Genomic DNA, 27,392 nt, shown 5'->3' on the forward strand with positions numbered 1-27,392 from the left:
AACCATGCCAAGTGGTTTGACAGCTGGTGGTGTGTCCACACACTGCTGACAGACTTCAGTGTGATCAAAACTATTTTAAAGCATTAAAAACACAGCGTTATTAACTTTCTCAGAAGGATTGGGGCTCTATAGTTGTATTTTACTTGTCTTAGAGAAGAAAAATGACTTTGAATCCTGACTTTGCCACTTGAAGTCAGCACAGAGCTGCACGATCTGCATAGTTCAAGGCTCTGGGTTTTAGGGAATGTAAATGTAACTAGTAAATATTATACAAGGGGACAGATTAGCACACGAGGGGTTATATGGCAGCGTTTTATGAACTGCCGTATTTCTAAAATGCTTTAAAAGAAGGTGCTATGTATATAATTCAGTCTTAGGAATAAACTGGGGCGGGGGGGGCGGATTCTATCAGGTGCTAATTTATGCAGACCTTAACTCCCAATCAGGTTATTTTTTAACACCAAATTCCAAGAAGATTCCCCGAAAAATTCTCTCTCTTGAAATTAAATTTGAATATTAATGTTTAAGTCACTGTAAAACCAACCTGAAGGCTTTGGAACTGTTGTGTGATTACTGTGCTCAAGTTTTCTTTTCAGAAAGCCAGCCTATAAAATTGGTCTCTGCATGGGCACCCGAGAGCCGTACTCCTGAAGTACGTACTCGCTTACGTAGCACTTCACTTTTCCCGCGTGGACCAACACAGGCACATTGGGGTGGAAAGCCAGGACGCTTACGTCCTCGTTTTTCATTGTAAGTGGCTTTTAGAAATAAACATGCAAATACAGATTTAGAAAAGGTTTCTTGGAATTTCAGAGAATTCCTGCTTAAACGTGTTTATCAGCACATACGTTTCAGTTACTCTCAGAATTCTACGAGTTTTGTGACCTTTGAATTTTTTTTTTCCCACTCCAGAGGCAGGCCCAGAAGACCCCCAAAGGCTGAATTCTTAGCCATCAACACAAATTTATCAGGTTGAAGTTACAATAACCGTCACAGCTACAAAGAGGTGAGGAAAAAATCTTTATAGAAAATTAGTCATATGTAATGTGTTAAAATGAAATGGTACAAGCTCTCAATGCTTAAATGTTATGGTCCAAAATGCAGACATTATGGGATGGAAAGGGTTAATAAAAGATTGGCTATTAGCAGCTCAGTTTAGAGAAATTTCTATAGAGGATATCTATTCACCTGTCGTCCTTTTGGTTGGGTAGTTGATGGCAAGTCCTGTAGAATAAAGCCAACCCAGGAGAAAAATTTTCATTTACTTTTCAAGAGTACAAGGTAATTTGTGTGTTCTGTTACAATATGGTTAAAAAAATGAGCTAGATTTCAGTTGTAAAGAGATCATATACATTATTCCATTTCTCAGAAATGTTGAGTTATCAAAAAAAATCAAACCCAGGCCATTTAGCAGCAAGCTGAAGAAAGCAGGTAAGTTTAAGCAAGAGAGAAAATGTGTTCTTAAGAAACAACTCAGCATCTTCAACACAAAAGCCACTGCGAGTGAAATAGCCCTATTAAAAACAAAAACAAAACCCCAAACTAAAAAAGAGCTGATGCCCTTTTCGACTTAGTCACTGCAATCAGATTTTGAAAAATTCAATGGCTATATGGATTTTCACCATCTTTAAAGTATTACATGTAAGCTATTATAAATGAATTCCTTTGGTAGCCTATTTCGAAGTCAAAAATAAAGGTTGTAGGAAATTTTCTCCCATAATTTCTCTTACTGACATCATTCCATTAAGAGGATCTCTAAATTGTTTAAAATTTTATCTGATTAAAAACAGTTGATGTGTTTTTAAAGGGCACGTTAAGAGGAAAGAAGCGATACTGCTGCATTTGTGAAACTCTCGACAAATTTCAACAGCAATATCAGCAACGTAAAGATTTTGTTACCCCGAAATACCACATACTTGCACCTTAAGTGCTTCCGTTTAAGTAAGTGAAAAACAATTCATATTGCAAAATGAATCGTTCTGAAAAAATGGTAAAATTCTAAGTTCAAGTCAAAAGATCAAGTAGTTTGTGTTAAAGATGTGATAACAGCGTGGCTTAAGTGCAGTTTGAAGCCAGTTCCTTTTGCTTTTCATATCCAGGCAAGGCTTATAATTCACAAAAATATGTGCACGTACCACAATAACAGAGGGCACACCAATTCATAACGTAGATAGCGGAAACTAAAACATGTTGCTGATATCACTCAGAATAGACAACTACAAAGCCCGAGAATACCCACATGCCTACTCTGCAAAATCCTTACGTTTCTTCATCTTTCTCCAATTAAAAAAAAAAAACATTTAGAAATTTCAACAAATTGCCACTTATATCCTTTGCGTAAGTCCGAGCAAAGTCATAAATGCTAGTGGGGTGACACAGAAATATTTTGAGAATGACCAAGGCAGTCTTGAGCTCCAGTTCTTCAAATTTAACTAGTGAAAGGGTTTTTTTTTTTTCACGAGAAGAAAATGTGGAAAAGGCTTTCCGGGGGTAAACTGCATTGTAGCTGTAGTAGCCTTGTATATCGGCAGAAGACAATATTTCCACTGAACACATGTAGCTAGAACACTCAAGGCAGGTGGCACCAACAAAATTGTCACACTTTGCTGTGTGGAGCTAGAGTTCTTACCGAAACAGAATTGTTAGTGCTGCTATGACCATTAGCTGGGGACTGTCTGGAAGTGGAGGGGGAATCTCTCTGAAATAAGACACAAGGTTCATTAACACAGAACACCAGCACAGAAACAGAGATATTCACATCAATAGTTACAACCACAGTCTGACAACCGTTTCCTCTGAGGTTTTAGCTGCAAAGGTGCTATGCTGACTTACGTGCATGGTTTCACAGAAGTCTGACAAAATTTTTGCAGTCTGAAGATTCACATATTGTAAGTGATGGCCACGTCCTTTATTAAGAATTTCTTTCCTGTCTCCAACATTCTATGCAACCTTGGCTTACTTTAAAGTGAGACCCGGAAGAGTGAATTGGTATTAAAATCCTATCAGGTACTGTGAAATGACAAATATCACTAGAAACTTATTGTGCTGAAGATCCCAACTGCCTAACTTTTGTTGAAAATTAAGCTTGAAAAGCATGTAATAGTTTTTAGGTACCTCGGTGTCAAAATTTACTGAATGACTCATTTGAAGTGAAACAAATCTAAAAAAAATAAACCAAAAGACTTCTCATGTCGTAATCACCTTGGAGTCCTTCTAGGACAGAAATTACTAATAAGGGTAAAAGATAGACATACACCAGAGAAGAAACCTTTATTCTTTAGATCATTTTAGCAGATTGATTAAAACAATAACCTTGAGCCTCTAAAAATATTATACTTCTGGCAAAGGTCTCCGGAGGCACAGCCACTCTCCCTAGATCGACAGTCCTCAGTCACACTCTCTATACTGTGTGGCACACTCACAATCCTTTCTGGGCTCCATTCCCTTATTTTCCAAATCAGCTTTAATGATAATGAGGAGAGGAGGGAAATATGTATTTTGACATTTTTGGTTTAGTAGAGTTCTTTGAAACCTTTGAGATGGACGTGTCTGCTCAAAAGACATTTGTTTTTTTTTCTAGAAGATCTAAAGAAAACTTCTGGAACTTGTTAGCTCTTTAAATAACGGGCTCCCTTAGAGGAGTATTCTCAAATCTTCATGAGCAGATTGATTTCTAGGTCCACTCCCAGAGACTTAAGTCACTGGGGCCAGGGTGAGGGCAGCGGTGTCCTCTTTTGCCAAGGAGGGTACAACGATGTGGGTGGCCAGAGAGCCCTTCTTTGGGAAGTATTGCCCTAGCTGGGAAGAGTCCAACCATAGGTTTGAGTTCTGCCAGAGAACAGGAGGGTCAAACAGGTTGGGGTTAAGGCTAGGAGGGTAATATCATTTTTTCTACTATTCGGAGGTAAAGGAGATAAGGGGGGGAGGGCTCTTCTTACTCAAGCGTAGAATTTACACATGTAATAATACTAGTCCCATCCTAAAACCAGTTCCACCACTTAAAAACCGCAAGAGAAACTTATGTTATATTAATAACTAACAACATCCTCTGGTTAGTTAACTAAAAAGACAAGAAAAAAATCAATCATATTTACTAAATTTCTTCAATGATGAGAAATGGTATGAAGACCACCTGCGATTTTAGGATATTAAAACGCTGCACATAAAAAATGTGTGTGACATTCTCTCCTTCCCAGCAAGGTTTGTGTTCTAGGTAACCAATTGCAAAACCATGAATCCTGGAGCAGAAGAAGTTCTGCATTTTCTTTTGAAGTATAGTATTAATTGAAGTTCCATAAAAAGCCACCAAGAGGAGCTCAAAACCTGATGTAACAGAAACCCCAATTGTCATGGTTCACTAAAAATATACTGGGCAAAACTACAAATTCTTAGACATATCTTCAATAGGTTTAGAGAAAAAACATGAAGCCTCTGAGTTTGCTTGTGAAATTTACAGCATTGCTAAGAGCCTGGAAGAAGCCTTATAATTCCTCCCTCAGCTTTTCCTGAGGTCAAATTCAATTTTCTAGAGGAGTTCCAGTAAGTTACTTGTGAGTCCTAAAAAATTCACTGTGGGAAATGTGTACGCACATGGATGCATACACGCTTGGAAGATGCACACGGAAGAACAAGCTTCAGAAAATAATGCTCTGTGTGTATAATGCCTGAAGGATGATCCCTTTCATGCCAGTTTGTGTTTCCAAATACGAAAAGGATCGCTTTTGGAATCTCATTTAATAAGCAACAGAAAACTGAATAACATAGCTTGGAAAAGCTACAGTTTCTATAGGGTACACCTACTGTAAGAAAGAAACTTGGGGGCTGTATTACTCTAAAAAACTTACTTCCTTGTGAATCACACAATATTCCATGTTTAAGCGATTGCACAGAAGGTTGCAAAAGCCTATACTCCCTCTAATAAAGCCAGTTACCAATTCGTCACGGACTTAACACCTATCTAAGGACTTGTCGCAATTATTTGAGCACCTTGATCTTAACAGAAATAGATCACTTCTTAGATTCTTGGAAAGAAGAACTATCTGTGTGATTTCTTAATAAGGGAAGTGAATGTACTTCCTGGAAATATTATTGCAATTATCTTTTTTGTTTTGTTTTTTTTCCTCAGAGACTCCATTTGTTCTTATTAAGCCTCATGTCATTATTTGTAGCTCCTCTCTATTTTGCTCCAGTTCCAGCCTGCAGAAAGTTCAAGTGCTGAGGAGTTCCCCGTGGAAGCAGGGCTGAGTAGGTGAATGGAACCTACTCTGTTCCGTTATCTTTGTTGTAAAATTGGTGTGCAGTGATCAACAGCACAGGCAGAAACAATTTCCCAGAAAGCCAAAACATTCAGCCATCAGCAGACAGTTAGTTAAGAACCCAGAGGAGACAGGGGTGTGTGTGTGGGGGGTGGGGTTGCGCCAGAGCCATTACCTCACAGGACGATGACTGAGTGCGGTAACTTGGTACGATCTTGAAGGTGATACTCCCCCGCATTTCCCGCTGGAGGAAGAATAAAGGAGAGCTCTCTTAACAAACAAATGTTGCACATAAAGACAAGTGAGAAACCACTCGACTTGTGTGTGTTGTGTGTGGGGTAATTAATGCAAGCCAGCTGAGCACGCATGGGCCTAACATGAAATCGAAATCGAGTTATAAGGTAGGGGCTGCTCACAGGAATAGAAATTGTTCTTGGGAGACATCCCTGCAAAGTCAAGGCTGGCTGCCTTGTTCATGCAGGAGTGGTGGAAACAGACCTCGGGTGGTTACCTTCTTATAGGCACAAAGATGAAAACCTTTAAGTGCCTTTCAAAAGTGAACATGAATCGAGCCAGTCAAGAGAACAAGTAATTACATAAAAATGATATTTGGTCTTCTACATTATGATGGTGCTCCATTAAGTTTGCCGCTTCTTTCATAATTTTGGCCTTATTGTTTTTACTGTGGTGAGTCAGGGTGCTTCTAATAGATATTCATAACATGGGAGGCTGCTACAATTGTGGTAGGAAGATGGTCCCAGAACATCTGCCTCCACTCAGCAGGACAATGAACATAGACCAGGGACTGTCATCCTGCTTTTTTAATGCAAAGCCAATTGTGAACACAGACTTTGGATATGTACGGTAAAAAATAGCTTGGTCTACTATGTCTTTCCTTCCTTCTGTGCCGTGGAGAAATCTAATACAGCTGGCTATGACTCAGCTAAACAGGAACAAGGTTTCTGACATTGCTAATGTCAGCAGGATTGGGGTCAGTGAGAAACCAGTTCACAGATACGCACAAGTTGCTTGTCAGTCCTAAAAAATTCACTGTGGGAAATGTGTATGCACATTGATGCACACCTGCTTGGAAGATGCACATGGGAGAACACGCTTCAAAAAAAAATACTCTAGCTGTGTGTATAATGACCGAAGGACGATACCCTTCATGCCAGGGGACTGGAAAGGTTATCTTTACAGGTCTGCTCAGTAAGAAACAGGAGATCAAGGATGAAATGAGAGCATTGAAGCCCACACTGCTAGATGGGCAAGATGTTTCCAAACTCTGGGACATGCAAACATTTTCTCAGTTGTCTACCCCCCCACCCCCAATTTTTTTTAAAGTAGGCTCCACGCCCAGCGTGGATCAAGACCTGAGCTGAGATCAAGAGTCAGACACTCAATCAACTGAGCCACCCAGGCACCCCCCGCCCCCGCTCCGTTGTCAATTCTTATAAATGTTGTAGAAATTCAAGTCCACACAAACGATAGTATCAAAAATACTCTGATTACAAAAGAATACCCCTTATCTGTGTGTTAAAAAACAAACTAACAAACTGAAAGTCAATCTTGGAAAAAGACAAAGAAACTTTCATTTACTCACAAGCATTTTTTGCAGCTGTTCCACTGTTTGATTAGCCACACTGATGCCATTAATCTCTCGAATTTCATCACCAACATGAAGTGTACCTAAAGAAAGGACACGAAACGTGAAATTAATATATATACATATTTTAACAACAAAATCCAAAGGCAGCAATGTAAGTAATTAAAAAAAATTAAGCTAAACACTGAAGGCCAATATTTCAGAAACAGGTACAGCTTTGGCTCACCCAAGTGTCATGTAGTGAACTCATCAAAACAGATACATTTACTTATAGAAGACACACTTTTGAAAGATGGCTGTGGAAATCTGCTGATTTCTGAGAGAGGCACTGCGTATAGTCGTTTAAAATGACAGTTTCTAGATCTAGCGTGTCTGGGTGCAAATCTCAGCCACATCACTTACTAGAGTTAAGACCTTAGGAGGATTACCAAAACTTTCCATGTCTCGGTTTTCACATTTACAAAATGGAGATGAAAATAGTACCTATTTCATATGATTGTTTTGAGGATTAAATTAGCTTAATATGCACAGAAGGATTAGAAATGTTCTTGGCACACAGTAAGTACCATTTAAGTGTCCGTTATTAATTTCTACCATTATTATCTACCAAATACCATACAAAGAATTGTGATAATACCTGTACAACGCTAAGCTTATGGTAGACAAAACACAATCCTTTTATAATAATTTGGTAGGCATTTCAGGGTCCTGTAATACTTAAATTGGAAAAAGTGACCAAGAACCAATGCTTACAGAGTTATGTAAAATTTTACTTCCTTGTTTATAAATTGTGCACACGTTAACATGCTGACCTGACTTTATTACGAAAAGCTCACAGTGTCTTTTACAGGTACATACTAAAATGTCCATAAAGAAAATAAGATGCCTGTAATTTGCTTCAAAATAATCCAGGGGAGTGGAAAGTAGGGCAAGTATGGATGAAACCAGCGTGGCCATGAATTACCAGTAATTCTAGTGGGTTATGGGTACATGGGTGATCACTGCACTATACTTTCTACTTTTCTCCACTTGAACTCACTGCACTGTTCTTTCTACTCATGTTTGAAAATTAACATAATAAAACAAAAATTTGGAGACTTTTGTTTCCAATATGGCTGGTTAGTCACTCGAAGAATTTCTCACAATGATCTCTCACCTAGGGTACACCTCTTCAAGTGTTACTGGTCTCAAAACAGGAGTATAAATGCCTAAGAGCACTTCCTACTTCCATATCTACCATCAGCTCCACATAGAAACCTGTGAGCTGGATCCAGAGTGGTAGCAAACTAAGGGTGGAATGAAATAGCGGAAAGGGTGAATGACATAGTAGCAATGCCTGCTAGCTGGATTCTGAGCCTTGGGCCAACAGCAAGTTAGTGAATCTGAGCCTAGGAATCTGTAGGGAGGCAAGACTCAGATCTGTGGTGCTCCATGGTAACTAGTAGAAGAGGGAACAAACTCTCTCTGGAGGAAAGTGTTCCCAGTTTAGGCCCACAGGACTTCCACTAATTGGAACAATGAGCTCACAATCAAAGACCACCAAACACACAATAAGGCAAACTACTATGTGAGTCATCAGAAACAGAAAAAACAGATTTATTTACGTTTTTTAAAATTTATTTTTGAGAAGGATATAAACAGTAAGAGGGGGAGGGGCAGAGAGAGGAGACAGAATTCCAAGCAGCTCCACACTGTTAGCACAGAGCCTGATGTGGGGCTCAAACCCACGAACTGCGAGATCATGACCTGAGCTGAAATCAAGAGTTGGACGTTTATCTGAGCCACCCAGGTTCCCCCAGAAAAAACAGATTTAAATCACAAGGAGAACAGATACTGGAATGATCAGATACAGAATATAAAATGGCTACACATTAATAAAACTAAGTACAAATGACTAGTACTTCTAGAAAAGAAAAATATAACTGGTGATATAAACCAATGAATCGATGAGTTGAACACGAATTCAGATATGGCTGAAGAGAGTTTCAGTGAACTGGAAGAAAAAACCAAATAAATTACCTAGAATGCAAGTCAGAGAAATAAGGAGATACAGAAAATAGGAAATAAGAAATAAAGAAAATAGGAAAAGAAAGAGATATGGAGGGAATGTCTAGCGCATGTCCAGTGGAGTTCAGAAGGAATATGGAGAATGGGGAAGAGGCAATATTTGAAGAAATAACGGTTGCAAACTTTCCTATCTGGCGAAAACATGATTATACAGATCCAGGAAGAATAATGTATCCCAAACAGGATAAATAAAAGAAATCCATGCTGGATGGTAGTGAAACTATAGAACATCTAAAGACAAAGACCTTAAAATAACCAGAGAAAGGACAATTCTAGTGACATCAGACTTTCCGATGTCAAACAATGGATGCCAAAATACAACAGAATGGTAACCATCAACCTAAAATTGTGTTCTCAACAAAAGTAATTTTCATGATTGGGGCTGAAATAAAATATTTACAGATAAATACCACCTGAGAGAGTTTATCAACAGGAGACTGGCACTAAAGGAACTTTTAAGGATGTGCTTTAGGAAGAAGGAAAATGTTCCCCAAAGATGGTCTGAGATTTAAGAAGGAATGGTGAATTTACACCTGAAACTAATATAACACTGCATGTTAAGTATACTGGAAATAAAATTAAAAAAAAATAGAAGGAATGGTGAGTAAATAAAATTATAAACATTTATGTAAATCCAAAAAAAATGGTCATATATTAATAGTAATTACAAATTTGTGAATTTAAAACAGGACAGAACTAAAATACTGGGCAAGAATAATATGTAAATCAGGAATACAATCAAATTTAGTGTTCGAATGTCTTTGTATTCTTTGGGAATGGGATTAAGATACTGTTTCACTTCAGTATATTTAATGTTAAATATGTATGATGAAATTTCAAGGTAACCACCTAAAAAATAGAAATAGAATGCTGAAATTCTAAACTACCAGGGAGAAAAAAGGGAACAAAAAATGAACAGAAAACCAATTACAAAATGGAATAAATATAAATAAAAAAGCAAGATGACAGAAGTCACAATAAATATCAATGGACTAATGCCCATTAAAAGATGGTGATCATCAAAGTACATTAAAAAATGAACAACTTAGCTTAAAAAATGTTTGCAAGAGACACACTGATGCATACAAGCAGAGAATGGTTGGAAATAAAAGCATGGAAGAAGACGTGCTAGCAAATACTAAAATAAAACTGGAATAAGTGTATTACTATTAGATAAATAGGTTTTAGCAGTTTTAATGTTAACTTATTTGGAAAGAGAGAGTGAGAGTGGGGGTGGGCAGAGAGAGAGAGGGAAAGAGAGTATCCCAAGCAGGCTCCACACTCAGTGGGGAACCTGATGTGGGGCTGGATCTCATGACAGTGAGATCGTGACCTGAGCCAAAATCAAGAGTCAGACGTTCGACCAACTGAGCCACGTAGGTGCCCCTTAATAAATAGGTTTTAAATAGAAAGTATTAAGAATAGAAATGGTTATCAGATATTTCCATGCACCTAATAAGACAGCTTTAAATAAAGCCAAAATTGAGAGCTCTACGGGTAGGAATTGAAAAACACTACTATGATAGTGAGATATGTCAGCAATTACTGATAGGTCAGGTAGACAAAAAACTAGTCAAGAAATAGAAGATGTGAAGAAAACAATTAATAGCCCCAAGCCAATCATCATATAGAGAACTTTCCATGCAACAGTTAAAGAACAAACCTTCTTAAGTACACATGGACCTTTACAAAACTGATTAAAGTCCTATGCCATAAGGTAAGTCTCAAGAAACCTCAAAGAAATGGTGTCATACAGACCACACTCTCTGACCATGGTGCAATTAAGTTAGAAGTAAATTATAAAAAGATACATAGAAAATCTTAGATGTGGTATGTAAAAAAACACTCCTAAATAACTGTGGGTCAATGAAAGATACCATAATAGGAATTTAAGAGTACTTAAAACTGAATTACAATAAAAATTCTTCATATCAAAACTGGTGGAATACAGATAAATGAGTACTTAAGGGTAGAGTTTACACTCAAATGCATATATTAGAAATAAAGACTGGGATAAATGAACTAAGCATCTAATTAGGAAAGTTAGATACAACCAATAAGAAGTAGAATGAAGGAGAGAAATAGAAATCAGGTCATAAAACAATGAAATAGGAAATAAACATACAACAGAGAGAATTAACAGAACCCCAAATGGGTTTTTGAACAAAACCCTGGCAAAGTTAATGAAGGGAAAAAAGACAAGGCACAAATAAACAATTTTAGTACTAAACAAGGGGACATAATTACAGAGATGGCAGGGAATAAGAAGCTTAGTGAAATAATTTTTAAAACTTTTTTTTAAGGAAAATGTAATTTACCAAACTCATTCAAGATACAGAAAGCCCGAATGCCTGAATAACCGTTAAAGAAACTGAAGCAGTTGTTAAAAAAAAAAAAAGAAAAAAAGAAATCTTTCCTAAAGAAACCCAAATCCAAAACCAAACGCCAGGCCTTGATAGTTTTATAGGTAAGTTCTACCAAACTTTAAAGGTACAAATCATTCCAATATTATACAAAGTCTTTCAGAGAAGTCATCAAGGGAGAAGGCTCTCCAAGTCATTTTATGAAGTAATGTAACTTTGAAATTAAAACCATACAGAGAAAGACCAGAAAGGAAAACTAATTACAGCCCAGTCTCACTCATAATTGCAAATACAAAAATCATAAACAAAACATTACTTTACAGGATCCAGCAGCACATACAAAAAAAAAAATAACATACAATGACTAAGTTGGGTTTATCTGAGAAGTGCAAAAGGGCTTTATCATAAGAAAATCTTTAAAAGTCATTTACTACATTAATAGATAAAAGAAAAAAAAACAAATGATCATCTCAGCAGATGAAGCGCATTTGATAAAATTCAAACCCAATCATAATGAAATGGTTCAGCAACTAAGAATATAAGAGAACTTCCTCAGCCCTAATAGAAGGCATCTACTAAAATCTACAGTAAATGTTATTCTTCATGGGAAACACTGGAAAGCTACCTTTCAAAAACAAGAATAGGACCAGGATGTCCACTACACCACTTTTTTTTGAATTAAAATATTTTTTTTAACATTTATTTACTTTTGAGAGACAGATACAGAGCATGAACATGGGAGGGGTGGAGAGAGAGGGAGACACAGAATCTGAAGCAGGCTCCAGGTTCCGAGCTGTCAGCACAGAGCCCAACATGAGCTCGGACCCATGAACTGTGAAATCATGACCTGAGCCGAAGCTGGACACTTCACTGACTGAGCCACCAAGGGGCCCCCCCACTTCTTTTTTTTTTTTTTTAAAGTTTTGTTTATTTATTTGGTGGGGGGGATGAGGGGCAGAGAGAGAGGGAGAGCGAGAATCCCAAGCAAGCCCTATGCTGTCAGCACAGAGCCGGATATGGGGCTCGATCCCCTGAACTGTGAGATCATGACTTGAGCCGAAATCAAGAGTCGGACACTTAACCAACTGAGCCACCCAGGCACTCTGCTGTACATCACTTCTTTTTTAAACATTTCTTTAATGTTTATTTATTATTGAGAGACAGAGAGAGACAGGGTGTGAGCAGGGGAGGGGCAGAGAGAGAGGGAGACACAGAATCCAAAGCAGGCTCCAGGCTGTCAGCTGTCAGCACAGAGCCCAACGTGGGGCTCGAACTCACGGACCGTGAGGTCATGACCTGAGCCGAAGTCAGACGCTCAACCGACCGAGCCACCCACGCGCCCCTGCTGTACACCACTTCTATCAGAGATGGTAGGTCCCAGTCACACAGTAATACAAGGAAAAGAGATTACAGAAACAGTAATGTTGTGACTTTACTGAATTTATAGCAAATTATTACAAATAATAAACAGAAAATTCATCCTGGAGTCTAAAACCAATTCTCCTGTGTGAGCAGTGTCTACTCACGTAGCCTATAATGATTCCCCATAAGCCAGCAGTAGTGCCAGGCATCATCTGTGTACACAGTGGTCGTTTCTAAAGAGGATGGGAAGGCACTGAAATGCTTACAGTGTTACTTCTTGCTCTCGGGGGGTTAAGGAAAAAGCAAAGAGGTGCTAAGGACAAACAGAACCTGATCTCAAAGAAAGGAAGCCTAATTTTTTGCAAAGGAGAATAATTTTTGGATCAGCCTCTAAATACTAGCACATATAACTCAGCCCTTTCAGAAAGGAGGCTAAAGCTTCATGTCCAAATCTTGCTTTCCCTTTTCTCAAAAACACCTTTACTGCAGGCCTCAATGAATTCCTTTCTCAGAATGACTGCAATTACTGAAGCAAGTATTAAAAACTTAATCTAGATCTGATAACTCTTATTTTACCATTGAAGTTTTATATTATTATTTATCAAACTCTAATTTCCTAATTTAGAAATGGTGTATCTCATTCCCGAGTAAATTTAAGAGAGCAATTCTTGAATTGCCATTCTATATATACAAACAAATATGAATGAATGAATGAATGAATGAATGAATGTATGTATGTATGTCCCAGAATAGATGCCTTCCATGTATCCTGGGGCCAGGTATGATACTTTGCTTTATCCCCCAGGGTCTTTCCTAAGTCAGGATCCAAACAGTGATTCAGAGATATTCCGGCAACAGAACTATAATATGCCCTCCCTGCCTTATCCACAGGCTGGAGTATGCAGAGATGAATATGAACAAATGGAGGCCAATGGTGATAAAAACCAAAGACAGATAACTTAAATAGATCATTTATGGGGACCACAGATTAAACAGATCTTTTATATGGATCACAAAAGAAAAAGTACTTTCTCCACTAGGCTGCAGGAAAAAAGGTTAGGGAGGGAAAGAATCACATACAGAACTTACCTTGCCTGTGAATCATGCCCCCGTGCATAATTCTTGCAACAATACAATGATTTAGCTCATTCATTTTTAAAGTGATTCCCTGTAAAAAGTTAAGTAAAATAGAATTACCATTCTTTTTTATGTGGTTTCACTGTAGATAATTTTATTTATAAAAGTTAGGAAAACATTCAAGAAAATTTGGAAAATGAAGGAAAAAACCACCAACAAAAATGTCGTTTTTGGTATTTTGATTGCTATAATAATAGTAATACATATATTTTATTTTGTGATTTTAGTTTTCTACTTATAATTATTTTCCATGTTGCTAGTCATTTTTAAAAGCTTTTCAATAAAAGCAATGTATAATTGACACACAAGGTGTACAATTTGAGAGGTTTGACATATGTATACAATATGTGAAACCATTACTATACTGAGTATATATATATATATATATATATATATATAGTAATGGTTATGGGATATATATATATATACACACATATATATACACACACACACACATACACACTCATTACTATGCTGAGGAGTGTGTGTGTGTGTGTGTGTGTGTATATATATATATATATATATATATATATATATATATGATGGAGTATATATATATATATACCTCACCCCTAAAAGTTCCCTTGTCCCATATATCTATATATATACACATATAGATATATCTAGATATATCTATACATATGTATAACCATCACCCCTAAAAGTTTCCTTGTGCCCACTGATAATCTACTCCCATCCTTGTACTCCTTATCCCTACTCTATGGTCCCTCATACTGTATGCACTCTTTTTTGTTGCTTTTCAAAAATTCACAATGTGAGATTCAGTCATATTGTTGTATGTATCAATAGTTCATTCTTTGTCTTTGCTGAATATTCCACTGTATGGATATATCATTTTGTTTATCCATTCATGGACAGAATTTTTTCCCTAGCTTTTGGCTATTAGAAGTGAGCTGTATCCCTAGGTTAGTCTCCAGTTGGTCATGATGTATTCTTCTTTTGTTAAGGTATGAATTTGTTTAGAATTTTTGTGTCTATATTCATGAGGGATACCAGTCTGTAGTTTTCTTTTCTTGTAATGTCTTTATCTGGTTTTGGTATCAGGATAAATATGGTAGCCACCTAATTATAACGATGATGATGATGATGATGATGATGATTTGGGGAGAACCCCTTCCTTTTCAATATTTTGGGGAAAATTTGTGTAGAATTGGTATTACTTCTTTATCATATGTTTGGTAGATTTTACCAGTAATGCCATCTTGGAGTTTTCTTTGAGGAATGGTTTTTAACTACAAATTCAATTTTTAAATAAAGTAGGGCAATTCAGTGTATTCCTTCTTAAGTGAGCTTTGGGGTGTTTCTGTCTTCTACGGAATTGGTCCATTTCATCTAAGTTGTTGAATTTCTTGTCATAAAGTTGTTTATAAGATTTCCATAATTTTTTTTGTCTGTAGATTCTGTAATAATGTCACTTTTTTTATGCATGATATTGGTAATTAGTGTCTTCTTTTTCCTGATCAGTCTGATCTTCTCAAAGAAATAGCTTGTTTTATTGATTTTTCTCTATGCTGTTTTCTATTTAACATCCACTTCGATCTTTACTATTTCTTTTCTTTCACCCACTTTGGATTTAGTTTGTTCTTTTTCAAAAAAATTAATTTGAGAGAGAGAGAGAGAGAGAGAGAGAGAGAGAGAGAGAGAGAGAGAAAATGAATCCCAAGCAGGCTCTGCACTGTCAGCATGGAGCCCGATGTAGGGCTCAAACTCACGAACTGTGAGATCATGACCTGAGCTGAAACCAAGAGCCTGTCACTTAACCAACTGAGACACCCAGGTGCCCCTAATTTGCTCTTTTTTGTTCTAGTTTCTTAAGGTGGAAGCTGAGGTCATTTAAGATACTTCTTTTCTAATATAGGTGTTTAGTGCTACACATTTCTCTGTAAGTACAGAGTTAGCAACATCCCAGAAATTCTGGTATGTTGTTTCATTTTCATTCACTTCAAAATACTTTTTAATTTCCCTTTTGATTTTTCCTTTGATCCATGGGTCATTTAGAATTGTGTTATTTAGTTTTCAAATGCTTGGGGAGTTTTCCAGAAGTCTTTCTGTTATTCATTTCAAATTTAATCACAGTGTGGTCTGAGAATTATACTTTGATATTAATATAGCTACTCCAGCTTCCTTTTGATTAATGACATCATAATAGAGCTTCTTACATTCTTTCACTTCGAAACTATTTGTCTTTATGTATAAAGCATTTCTTGCAGGCAATATATAATTGGGTCTGCCCCACCCCCCGCCCCATCTGAGAATCTTTGCTTCTTAATTTGGGCAATTTAGACTATTTGCATTTCACAGGATTATTGATTCAGTCAGGTATAAATATATCTTCTTGATATTTAATTTCTATTTGTTCCATCTGTTCCATGTTCCCTTTTTCCTCTTTTTCTGCCTTCTTTTGGATTAGCTTATTTTTATTCTATTTTCTCTCTCGTGTTGTCTGACTAGCTATAATTCGGTTTTGTTGTTTTAGTGGTTGCTTTAGGGTTTATGGTGTACATCTTTAACTTTTCACAGTCCATCTTCAGTGATATTATACAATATCACATATAGTATGAGAACTTTTTAACAGTATACTTCTACTTCCTTTCTCCTGAACTTTGTGCTGTTATACATTTTACTTTTACATATAATAACCCCCAAACATGGTGCCTTTATTTTTGCTTAAACTGCTAATTATCTTTTAAAGAGATTTAAACAATAAGGATGTCCTTTGACATTTCTTATCCTGTAGGTCTAATGAATTCTTTCAGTTGTGGTATGTCTGAAAATGGTTTTGGTTTGCCCTTAGTTTCTGAAACATACCTTTGCTGGGTTTAGAATCCTACGTTGAGCAATTTTGTTTTTTCTTTCAGTAAAGACACTGATCTTCTCAATTGTATTGTTTCTGGTAAGTCTGATGCCATCCTTATCTTTGTTCCTCTCTATGTAACATTTCTTTTTTATCTCTGTTTTCAAGATCTTCTATTTATTATGGTTTCTTAAACCGTTTAAGATGTACCTTGATGTGGTTTTCTTCAGGTTTCTTGGGTTTGGGGTTCATTGTGGTCTTGCGCCTGCAGATTTATAGTTTTCATCAAGCTTGGAATATTTTCATCCATTATTTCTTCAAATATCCTTTCTTCCTCACTGTCTCCTCCTTCATAGAGTCAAATTAGCCATATGTTAGGCTGCCTGAAGTTGTCCCAGAGCTCAGTGATGCCTTTTCCATTAAAAAAAAATTCTTTTTCTGTGTTTCATTTTGGATAGTTTCTATTGCTATGTCTTTGAGTTCACTAATCTTTTCTTCTCAAATGTCTAATCTGCCATTAATCCTATAGTGTATTTTTCTGCTAATTCTAGTATCTTTGTCAGTTCTGTTTTGATTGATTATTCTCCACTTATAGGTCCCATTTCCCCCCTTCTCTACCTGCCTAGTAATCTTTGACTCAATGCCAGACATTGTGAATTTTATCTTGCTGCATGCTAGACGTTTTTTATTCCTATAAATATTCTTAGGCTTTGTTCTGGGATATAGTTCAGTTACTTGGGTCAATTAGTTTGATCTTTTGGGTCTTGCTTTCATGATTTGTTAGGCAGGTCTTGAGAAATTCTGAACCTCGGGCTAATTATTCCTCATTACTGAGACAAGATCTTCCTGAGCACTCTATACAATGTACCATGAATTCATATTTCCAGTCCAGCTGGTGGTTAACAGGCAGTGAGTGTTGGGTACTGTTCCCTCTAATCCTCTTGGATGGTTTTTCCTTGGTTCTGGGTAGTTTCCTTTCATAAATGCACTAATCATAACTTAAACAAATACTTCAGGGGGATCATCTACAGATCTCTGGAGTTCTCTCTCTGTGCAGCTCTCTCCTCTTCAGTCCTCTGTCCTATAAACTTTAGGTGCCTAGGTCTCCTCGGATTCTCAGCTCTGTCTCCTCAATTCAGGGTGTCTGCATGCTCTGCCTCAGTTCTCCCTTTCTGTGTTGTGGCCTGGAAACTCCCTCAAGTCAGTAAGGTCGGGAAATCATAAGGCTCACCCCATTTGCTTCCTGTTTCTTAGGGATCATTATCCTTTGTTGCCTGATGTCCAATGTCTTGAAAACAGTTCTTTCATGTAATTTTTGTCTGTTTAAAAATTTTTTTTTGGTTATTTCAGGTGAGAGGGTAAATCTGGTCCTTGTTACTCCACCTTGGCCAGAAGCAGAAGCTCCACATATTTAATGCCAGACTACTAGTCTATGGAGATTACTTTTTGTTTTCCCATTATTCTCTATTATAAGATAAACTTGCATGAGCATATTTTTTTGGTACTAGACCTGGCTGATCCTAAAAGTCACATGGAGACCTTTTAAATAATACTGCCTTTTAAATTCACTCTTTGGATTTAGATTAAGGAAGTCTGGAATGGAGCCCAGAAATCTATATTTTTAACAAGCTCCCTTGGTGAAAACTGGTCTTGAATTTAAAATGATTAAGGGTAGGAGGACTATCTTATCTTCTTCATTGGAGAATAACACTCTGTTGGAAAACATATTTGAGGCTTTATAATTTAGATTCTGAATTTGTACAATTCCACAGAATATAACTTTGCTTGGTTCCTACTTTGCAGTTCTTAGAAGTGGTGGGCAAGCAATGTGAAGAACTGGTATATCAAATGTTTCTAGTCCCAACATTCAACTGTAATGTTCAAGTTTCATTTCCAACTTGGATATTCATTAAGCATGTATGGTTACCAAGAGAGGTGCTCCTGGAAGAATGTTATAAGTTAATATGTAACTCAAATCTAATTTCATAAGGGAAATGATAGTATGATGGGGGTTCCATCCTTGAAATGAATAAATTAATGTATTCTTTCAACCAACATTACCATGATCCTGTTATGTGGCAGGCACTCTGTTAGGCACATAATGAATGAGACTATTCATCAGTGAATATACAATAGTGGTGAGACAGACAGGGTCTCTCATGATTAGGGGACCAAGTAGAGTTAACAACATTTATTATTTTGCCTGCCCCGAACCTTTCTTTGCAGAGAGGAACTGACTCATCTCTCTGTTCCCAAGTTCCCAAATTCCAGGGAAGGGATTGGTCCACCTGGGCTGGGTGCCTACTCGTGAACCTACACCAGCTTGGGGTAGACTCCTGGCCTTTCCTTGTTTACATAAGCCTTTCCCCTGTTGTCTAAGCTAGTTCAAGTTTGGTCTTTATCACCTGCAACTAAGGGAGTCTCAATCGACTGAAAAGTAATTTCAAGGAGAGTTTCAAATGGGAAAACAAGAGCGTAATGGGAGTGTATCACCCTTGCAGGGTGAATCTAGCATAGTTGGACACATTATAGAAGGTCCAAAATGCAAAAAAGATCACAAAGGTATATGCTGCACAGTAATATAATGCTTTTGATAAGAAAATTAAGCCAGCAAATGAAGCTGTATTAAGTGTAACAGATTTGTACTCCACTATTGAGAATATCTATTTTACATAAAATAATTCCCATTTTTTATGGCAACCAGTCAAAAGGAGAATACACACCTTCACTAGGATCAAAGAACAGAGAAGGGCTTCTTTAAGGAGACTCTTGGTGAGACTCAAGGCCATTTTATGCTTCCTGAAAAAACTAACTCAGGGATACTCTTACTCAGCCTATGTTTTTAGGTAGTCAGCCACCATACAAAAGATCAAACAGATGTCATTGGGCTGCTTTGGAACATGATGATCACAAGACACCTGGACCTCCCTCTTCTGGTCCTTTCCTTCTTCCTGTCTGCTTTGCGTGGCTGAACATCACCCCTTCTTCCTGCCTCTCTGTCACAGCCTTCGCTCTTCTATCGCTCTCTTGTAACTATTGTTCAACAAACTGTGCTAAACTGCATATTTACCCGTTTAACGTCAGTAGCCCCGTGGAAAGTAAGTTCTGGGAAGGGGCTGTGTCTTATCTGCCACTACATCACTGGCATCCAATACAGTGATCTTCACATAGTAGGCACTTAACAAACATTTGCTAAATGGTGAATGACTATATATAATGAATAAATGGATATTAGACTTCTGGAGCTGGGTGGGATCTTGGGGGTCATTTGGCCAAGTATGCTTTTGGCAATAATTGCTAAGCAAACTATGAACAAACTTGAAGTGATTTGCCCAAGGCACCCAAAAGCTGTTACTGCCTGGGCCTTAAGCCAAAGGGTTGTTTGGATGGCACCAAAAAGGGGTGAAGTGACTGGCATGTCCCTGGCCTGCTGCAAGCACTGGGATAATACAGGAAAAGCGGCAAAGATCACTAAGTGAGAATTACAACTGGAGACATCTAGAGTTAAGGGCTCTCTGGAAATTGCAGTCACAGAATCACTGTTTGGTAGCTCTTCCTTTAACCTGCAAAGCAACTGGGCAACTTTCTTAAGTAGGGAATTTGTTTTTCTATATCCCAATATCCCTTTTCTATGCTCTGAGGAAAAGATGAACGTGTAAGTTTGAATGCCTTTTCTCCGCCCCCTCCCCCCCAAAGATAGGATTCCTCTCCAAAACATGGAACTTTTCCAATAGTCCTTATCTCAGTGGGTGGCATCATTGTCCATCTGGATGCGAAAACCTAAAGCTTAAGGGACATCCTTGGTGACTGCTTCTCCTTCAGTCCCCATTGGCAATCTGTCATCCAGGTCTATTGATTTTACTCTTTTTGTTAAATCTGTTCACTTCCTTCCATTTGGTATCTGTGCCTCTAGCCCCCAGTTCCATCCACTCTCCCCAGTCCTGAGGCAGTCACCTCTCCACTGGCCTCTCTACAACCTGTCTCGTCCTCCTCCTCTGCTAATCCATTCTCCACAGGGAGTCTTTCTAAACTGAAAATCTGATCTTCTCTCCCTGCCTGAAACTCTCCAACAGCCTCCCACTATCTCTGATATAAAGAACAGAATCCTTAATGTGTCCTTCAACACTGGTGTGTCCTATTCTGGCCACGCACCGTTGTCTACACTCGAGCCGTGGTGCCTTCTTTCCATTCTCAAACTATGGTATGATCCTTTCTGACTACTGGGCTTCCGCACATGCTCCATGGTTTGCCTGGATGGTCTCACTCTGCCCTCCCACCCCAGGCCCTGTTTTGTTCGGTTGACACCAAGGAGCCTTTCCTTGATCTTTCCCATCTATGAAGATTTTGTGAGAACGAGGCAGGTTCAGCATTAATCTTATCCTGATGCTGTTCCTGCATGCTGAGAACATAAATTTGTATTAAATATGTAGATGTGGATGGAAGGAATGTTATTTTAGCCACATCACTCGATTCTTTGAATGCCTTCCAAAGTAGCCTTCCTTTGATTTTCTCGAAGGCAAAAGATCTTTTCACAATGTCATTAGACATTCACTTTTCCAACCCCAATATTTCAAATTGTGCCCCAGAGGTTTTTTGCTGGAGTAACAGACCAGGTATGTTGTTCTTTGGCAAAGCACAAGAGTGTCTGTGGAAGGACAGGTGGGAAGAGGCCTTGGGCATGGGGTCAGGTGGAACAATTCTGGGTGTGGGTTTGGAGGCGGTAGTGTAGGAGCCAGAAATGGATGGCTTTAAAACTACCCCTGCCCTCCTTCCCTCCCTACCTCCTGGTAGTGTAGATTGAGGTGGGGTGCCCTAACTCGGGCTGGGATTTTAAAGTCTAGAAGACTTTCTTTTCCTACTTACCATGGGCTCATCTGTGTTCTTTTGGAACTGGACCAGGCGGACTCTGGTCACATTCTCCATATCCATATCTCCGTTTGCACTTTCTGGAGAATCACCATTTAAATAGGGAGAGGTGGGAGGAGGTGTGACCCTCAATGCCTCATCGCTGTAAACTTCATGTGCCACTACGTCGTGAGTCTGAAGTAAGGCCTGGTATTTGGTGAAGAAAGTAAAATATTAATAACAGTCCTAGTCCGGCAGAAATGTGTTATTTCAAATAAAGACTGACGTGACGCAATTCCAAACAATTGAGTAGAAAGAATCATCTGTTGGGGCGCCTGGGTGGCGCAGTCGGTTAAGCGTCCGACTTCAGCCAGGTCACGATCTCGCGGTCCAGGAGTTCGAGCCCCGCGTCGGGCTCTGGGCTGATGGCTCAGAGCCTGGAGCCTGTTTCCGATTCTGTGTCTCCCTCTCTCTCTGCCCCTCCCCCGTTCATGCTCTGTCTCTCTCTGTCCCAAAAATAAATAAACGTTGAAAAAAAAAATTAAAAAAAAAAAAGAAAGAATCATCTGTAAACAGAGGTGGCAAATTTGTGCTAGGGCTTAAAATGTAAACAAATTTAAAAAGACACAAAGCAATAATTGGTGTATTGAGCAAATGTCTTTCCGGATGGCATTATCCAATAACTCCTTTATATAACCCAAAGGATGAAGATGATTTATAACACATGACTTTGTCAAAAAAAAAAATGAAAACACACACAAGTGTACCTGAAAAAAATGTAATTTTCCAAATAACACATATGATGTGGAGCTCAAGTCTAAATCTATGCAATGCTTTTATTATTTTGATTTTCTAGAGCACTTGCCCAAATGAAAAATAAGTTGATAGTTATTATTATGAATGTTTTTGCAAAGCCTTTAAACACAGAAAAAGTGATTTCCTTGTATTGATATCTGCATATGTCATCTCGGTGAAACTGGATAATAAAAATCCCTTTTTTTCCCCCCTAGAAAAGGATAATCTTCCACTTTCTGTACTTTTTGTGTCCTCATAAAAAAGTTTTTAATGACCATATTTGAACATTTCTACTTCAAAGAGAATTTTACGGCTGAATGTCAGTATGTTTGGAGCTTTACACAGATTGTATTTTCTTGTGTGCTAACTATAAACTTGGTTCTATTTTAATCTGTGATCTGTGTGGTAATGAAATATCCGGAGATAATGAAATGCAATTATAATGGCTTTAAAAGTATAACCCTTAGCATCTCAAATTAAGTTATTTAATTAAAAAGCTTATGAAAGTCATGACTTGGCTATTTTAATTTGAAAGGCATGCAGACAAAGCAAAAATAAAAAGGTAACAATGCAGTAAAATCGTAAAGAAGGTGGTATTGATCTGTCATCAACAGAACGTATGCTTGGAGCAAGGTATGCATTTGGGTTTCTTTTTAAAAATTTTTTTTAAATGTTTATTTATTTTTGAGGGAGAGAGACAGAGAGTGAGCAGGGGAGGGGCGGAGAGAGAGGGAGGCACAGAATCCGAAGCAGGCTCCAGGCTCTGAGCTGTCAGCACAGAGTCCAATGTTGGGCTTGAACTCACGAACCGTGAGACCATGACCTGAGCTGAAGTCGGACACTTAACTGACCGAGCCACCCAGGCACCCCTGCATGTGGGTTTCTAATGGAAATGGCAGATTGTTCCAAGATCTCAGAGGGCTGGTCTAAACTGGGGTCTGGGTGAGGGGCACTAAGCAGTGCATAGCTTGACCTTGGCTTCCTGACCACTGCCCTGACTACACCCTGCACTGGTACCCCAGGCCCAAGTGTGGTCGTTGTGCTATGTGGGCAAATCCCTCTTTTCCCAGGTTAATTGTGGCCACTTAAGAGACTAATAGTTAGGGAAGAAAGCAAAAATCACTAATAGACAAACTGAAAAACTTCATCTTCTAATATTAGGTTCATCATATCAACTATAGATGTATCTTCCATAATTAGTGAATTTTAAAAAAACAATGCTGTGTATGACTGACTCCAGGATATATAGCCTGGTAAATAGAGAACAAAGCTTTCATCAGGAGAATGTGCTACATGGTTGGAGAAAGTGTTTATGCTGCTCTTTGCAAATGATTTCTATTCATCCTTTTAAATCACACAAGCAAACACTTGTATTTAGTGTATTTGCAAATGATTTCTATTCATCTTTTTAAATCACACAAGCAAACACTTGTATTTAGCATATTTAGGGAAGGAGAAGTTTCACAATCACAAAATAATGTCCAAATAGAACTTTAATTGAAGAATACTCAAATTATGTCACCAAATAAGGTCATACTTGCTATGAACCATGATTTGCCACTGTAAAGACTGCCACCACAAAATAAAACTCACCCTAAAGTTCTAGTGTATATGTAAACAGAGAAAAAGGGGCCCCTTATAGATTGCCATTGAAAAAAGAATATGCAAAATAAAATAATAGGGTGGTCTAAGTTCAAATATTTTTCTTCAAATATGTTATGCGGTATAATCGAGGAACTGGCAGTTACTAAGCTGAAATAGCTGTTATTTTTCATTACCTAAGAATTGTGTAATAGGAAAGAAATCCCTTCACTTTTTGTACTGTAGGAAGGTCATGGAGAAGACAGCTAACAACTTCAGACTACGGTGGAGAAAAGTCTACTTTAAAATGAGTAGGAAAAATATGGATTTTATGTTTGAAGAGTGGTTCCTCTGGCTTCTTAATTACAAATTACACAATGGACCACTTAATAATAAAAATATCATGATAACCTAAAGTGATGTTTTTAAAAGTTCGCTTAACTGACTGAGCCACACAAACACCCCACCACCTAAGGTGATTTTAATCACCTTGGTTTTTGGGAAAGTAGGATACAAATTTGCTTTTAAAATCTTCTGTTCTAGATCCTATTTCTTTTAAAAAAAAAGCATTAACTTCATTAACTTTCTAGTCTATTAATATTTGTCTTTATCCTTAAATGTTTTGTATTTTTAACAACTGCAATAAGCAAATGATCCAGTCTGTTGTAAAAAAGTCTTTCAGATGGAATAACCGAAAAAGGGATTAGGTGTGATTTTTTATCATGACCTCTAAAGATAGAATACAGACTTTAAAAAATAATTTACATCTATTCCTTTTTATTCTTTAATTAGTGCAAATATTCACAAATATCTGTATTTTTATTTAATTAATTTATTTTTAAGATTTATTTATTTTTGAGAGGGAACGCAGAGTGCAAGTGGGGAAAGGGCAGAGAGAAAGGGGGATAGTAGATCTGAAGTGGGCTTTGAGCTGTCAGCACAGAGCCTAACGCGGGGTCGAACTCATGAACCATGAGATCATGACCTGAGATGAAGTCAGATGCTCAACTGACCAAGTCACCCAGGCACCCCACAAGTATCTATATTTTTAAGTGTCAGGTAATTCAATGTTAAACACTTATGTCTTAATGATCAGAAAGCAAAGAAAAAACCAGATAACTGAATAAATGTGAAATTATAACTATGCTAAGAATAACTCCAAAACCTTGGTATAATAAAAACACATTACAAGTATTAAAGTATTTCCCTTTAAGCTATTAATATTTCCTTAAAAATACAAAGATTTGGGGCTCCTGGGTGGCTCAGTTGGTTTAGCGTCTGACTTCGGCTCAGGTCATGATTTCGCGATTCATGGGTTGGAGCCCCGCGTCGGGCTCTGTGCTAACAGCTCAGAGCCTGGAGGCTGCTTCAGATTCTGTGTCTCCTTCTCTCTCTGCCCTTCCCCCACTCACGCTCTGTTTCTCTCAAAAATAAATGTAAAAAAAAAAAAAAAAAACCACAAGATTTTCAAACCATGACTTAAAAATTTTTTTTTTTAACGTTTATTTATTTTTGAGACAGAGAGAGACAGAGCATGAACAGGGGAGGGGCAGAGAGAGAGGGAGACACAGAATCCGAAACAGGCTCCAGGCTCTGAGCTGTCAGCACAGAGCCCGACGAGGGGCTCGAACTCACGGACCGTGGGATCATGACCTGAGCCGAAGTCGGACGCCTAACCGACCAAGCCACCCAGGCGCCCCGAAACCATGACTTCAAAATGCTAACAAGACAAAAAAGCTCCAGCAGTACAAGTTTATTTAACATAGTATATATAGCTCAGAACTCTATTTCCCACATGGGATATTATCTAAACATATGCTTATTTGGGAATAACCAGGGAGCTCAAGTTATGTTTATAGGAAAATGGGTCCTCATTACAGGTCAAACAACTTTGACAGCATGAGCTCTGGAGCCAGCAAGATCTGGGTTTTGAACTTCAGCGAGGCTGCTTAATAGGTGAGCGACCTCAAGCAAGCCTCGTTACCTTTCTAGGGCACAATTTCCTGTCTGAACTGTAAAATGGGGTTAGCCATACTCCCTCACATCCCAACCATCAGCAAGTCCTGTCCTGTCTAACCATCTCCACTGATGAATCCCAGTCTGCCCATTTTCCACCAGCCCCTCCTTCTCCAAGCCCTTACCACCACTCACACAGGCTCCCAACTGGCCTCCCTCTTTTAACTCTCATCCCCACCAGAATCCATTTTCTGCACGTCAGCCGCAGGGATCTTTCAAGTGTGGATCTGATCACATTTTCCTGCTTGCAGTCACTCAGTACTGCCCTACCGCAATCAGGAGAAAATCCAGACTCCTTACCACGGCCTGGAAGACCCTAACTTGGCCTGGCCTCTGCCAACCTCTCCTAGCTCTTCTTACACCATTATTTCCCTCATTTGCTATATCCCAGCCACGATAGCCTTACTTCTATACTTTGATCTTGCAAAGCTCCTTCCTGCTCTGGGCCTTTGCATTTACTCTTCCCCACGCTTGGGTGTTCAGAAAGCTGGTTCTTTCAGATAACAATTCTTAGCCCATGTATTAACTCCTCAGAGGGGCTTTCCCCTAACTGCCTGAAGTACCTCCCACTTTACTATCACCTCTGCCCCACTATCCTTTCTTTTTCTTCATAGTTATTATCATGATATGAAATTATCTTGTTAGTTTAAGTTAATTTTTTTAACGTTTATTTATTTTTGAGACAGAGAGAGACAGAGCATGAATGGGGGCGGGGGTCAGAGAGAGAGGGAGACACAGAATCTGAAACAGGCTCCAGGCTCTGCGCTGTCAGCACAGAGCCCGATGCGGGCCTCGAACTCACGGACCGTGAGATCATGACCTGAGCCGAAGTCAGACGCTTAACCATCTGAGCCACCCAGGTGCCCCCATCTTGTTAGTTTACTTGTTTACTGTATGTCTCCAGTCCACCTATCCATCCTGCACCCCATCCCCACTACAATAGACATTCCATGAGGGCAGGGACCTTGTTTGTCCTATTCACCACTGTCCTTAGTGCCGAGCTTGACGCCTGCACAGAGTAGGCATTTACATATTTGATGAATGAATGAAAATGTTTTCTCAGCATCTAGCTAGGTTTTCTGAAATTAAAAGATTTATTATTTTGAAAATGTTTGCTAATAGCAATGCATATATTAACTTCTTTCTGACTTCAGAAAAGCAAAATAAATCAAGGCCTCAAAGGTGAGTAAGTTGTGAGACATGGGGTTAATCTGACCTTTAATGATTTTGAAAAAACAAAACAAAACAACTTAACCTTAAAAAAAAGCTTATTTGGGCATATGTTAATTTCTTTATTTGGCTTATGTCAAATCTGAAAGATCTACTGGTATCAAATGGTTCTAACTTCATTCTATTAATTTTTAAAAATTTTTAAAATTTTATGTATGGAGAGAGAGAGAGAAAGAGGGCATGGGAGGGGCAGAGAGAGAGAAAGAGAAAGAGAAAGAGAGAGAGAAAGAGAGAGAGAATCCCAAGCAGGCTCTGCACTGTCAGCATGGAGTCTGATGTGGGGCTCACAAACTGAGATCATGACCTGAGCTGAAGTCAAG

At 38.3% G+C, this 27,392-nt stretch overlaps 1 protein-coding gene and 1 long non-coding RNA gene across 3 annotated transcripts in view; one reads left to right on the forward strand and one right to left on the reverse strand.

Moving 5' to 3' along the window:
- The window catches only part of CASK (calcium/calmodulin dependent serine protein kinase), a 359,561-nt gene that overhangs the window by 31,501 nt on the left and 300,668 nt on the right, over window positions 1–27,392 (reverse strand). The window contains exons 14-19 of one of the 2 annotated variants that reach the window (XM_047076095.1): window positions 21,469–21,657; window positions 13,743–13,821; window positions 6,859–6,944; window positions 5,431–5,499; window positions 2,630–2,698; window positions 1,189–1,224 (exon numbers count right to left, since the gene is read on the reverse strand). In XM_047076095.1, the coding sequence (XP_046932051.1) occupies window positions 1,189–1,224; window positions 2,630–2,698; window positions 5,431–5,499; window positions 6,859–6,944; window positions 13,743–13,821; window positions 21,469–21,657 (528 nt within the window). The remainder of the gene's footprint in view (window positions 1–1,188; window positions 1,225–2,629; window positions 2,699–5,430; window positions 5,500–6,858; window positions 6,945–13,742; window positions 13,822–21,468; window positions 21,658–27,392) is intronic. The other variant, XM_047076096.1, reaches the window with a different exon arrangement.
- On the forward strand, window positions 589–11,468 carry LOC124509466 (uncharacterized). The gene is made up of 4 exons (XR_006961455.1): window positions 589–750; window positions 913–1,006; window positions 1,808–1,941; window positions 11,232–11,468. It is a non-coding gene; the product is annotated as an uncharacterized LOC124509466 (long non-coding RNA).

Source organism: Lynx rufus, unplaced genomic scaffold (assembly GCF_022079265.1).
Source record: "Lynx rufus isolate CCGP_SWC_20201006 ecotype Redwood Valley unplaced genomic scaffold, mLynRuf1.p SCAF_14, whole genome shotgun sequence".
NCBI lineage: Eukaryota > Metazoa > Chordata > Mammalia > Carnivora > Felidae > Lynx > Lynx rufus.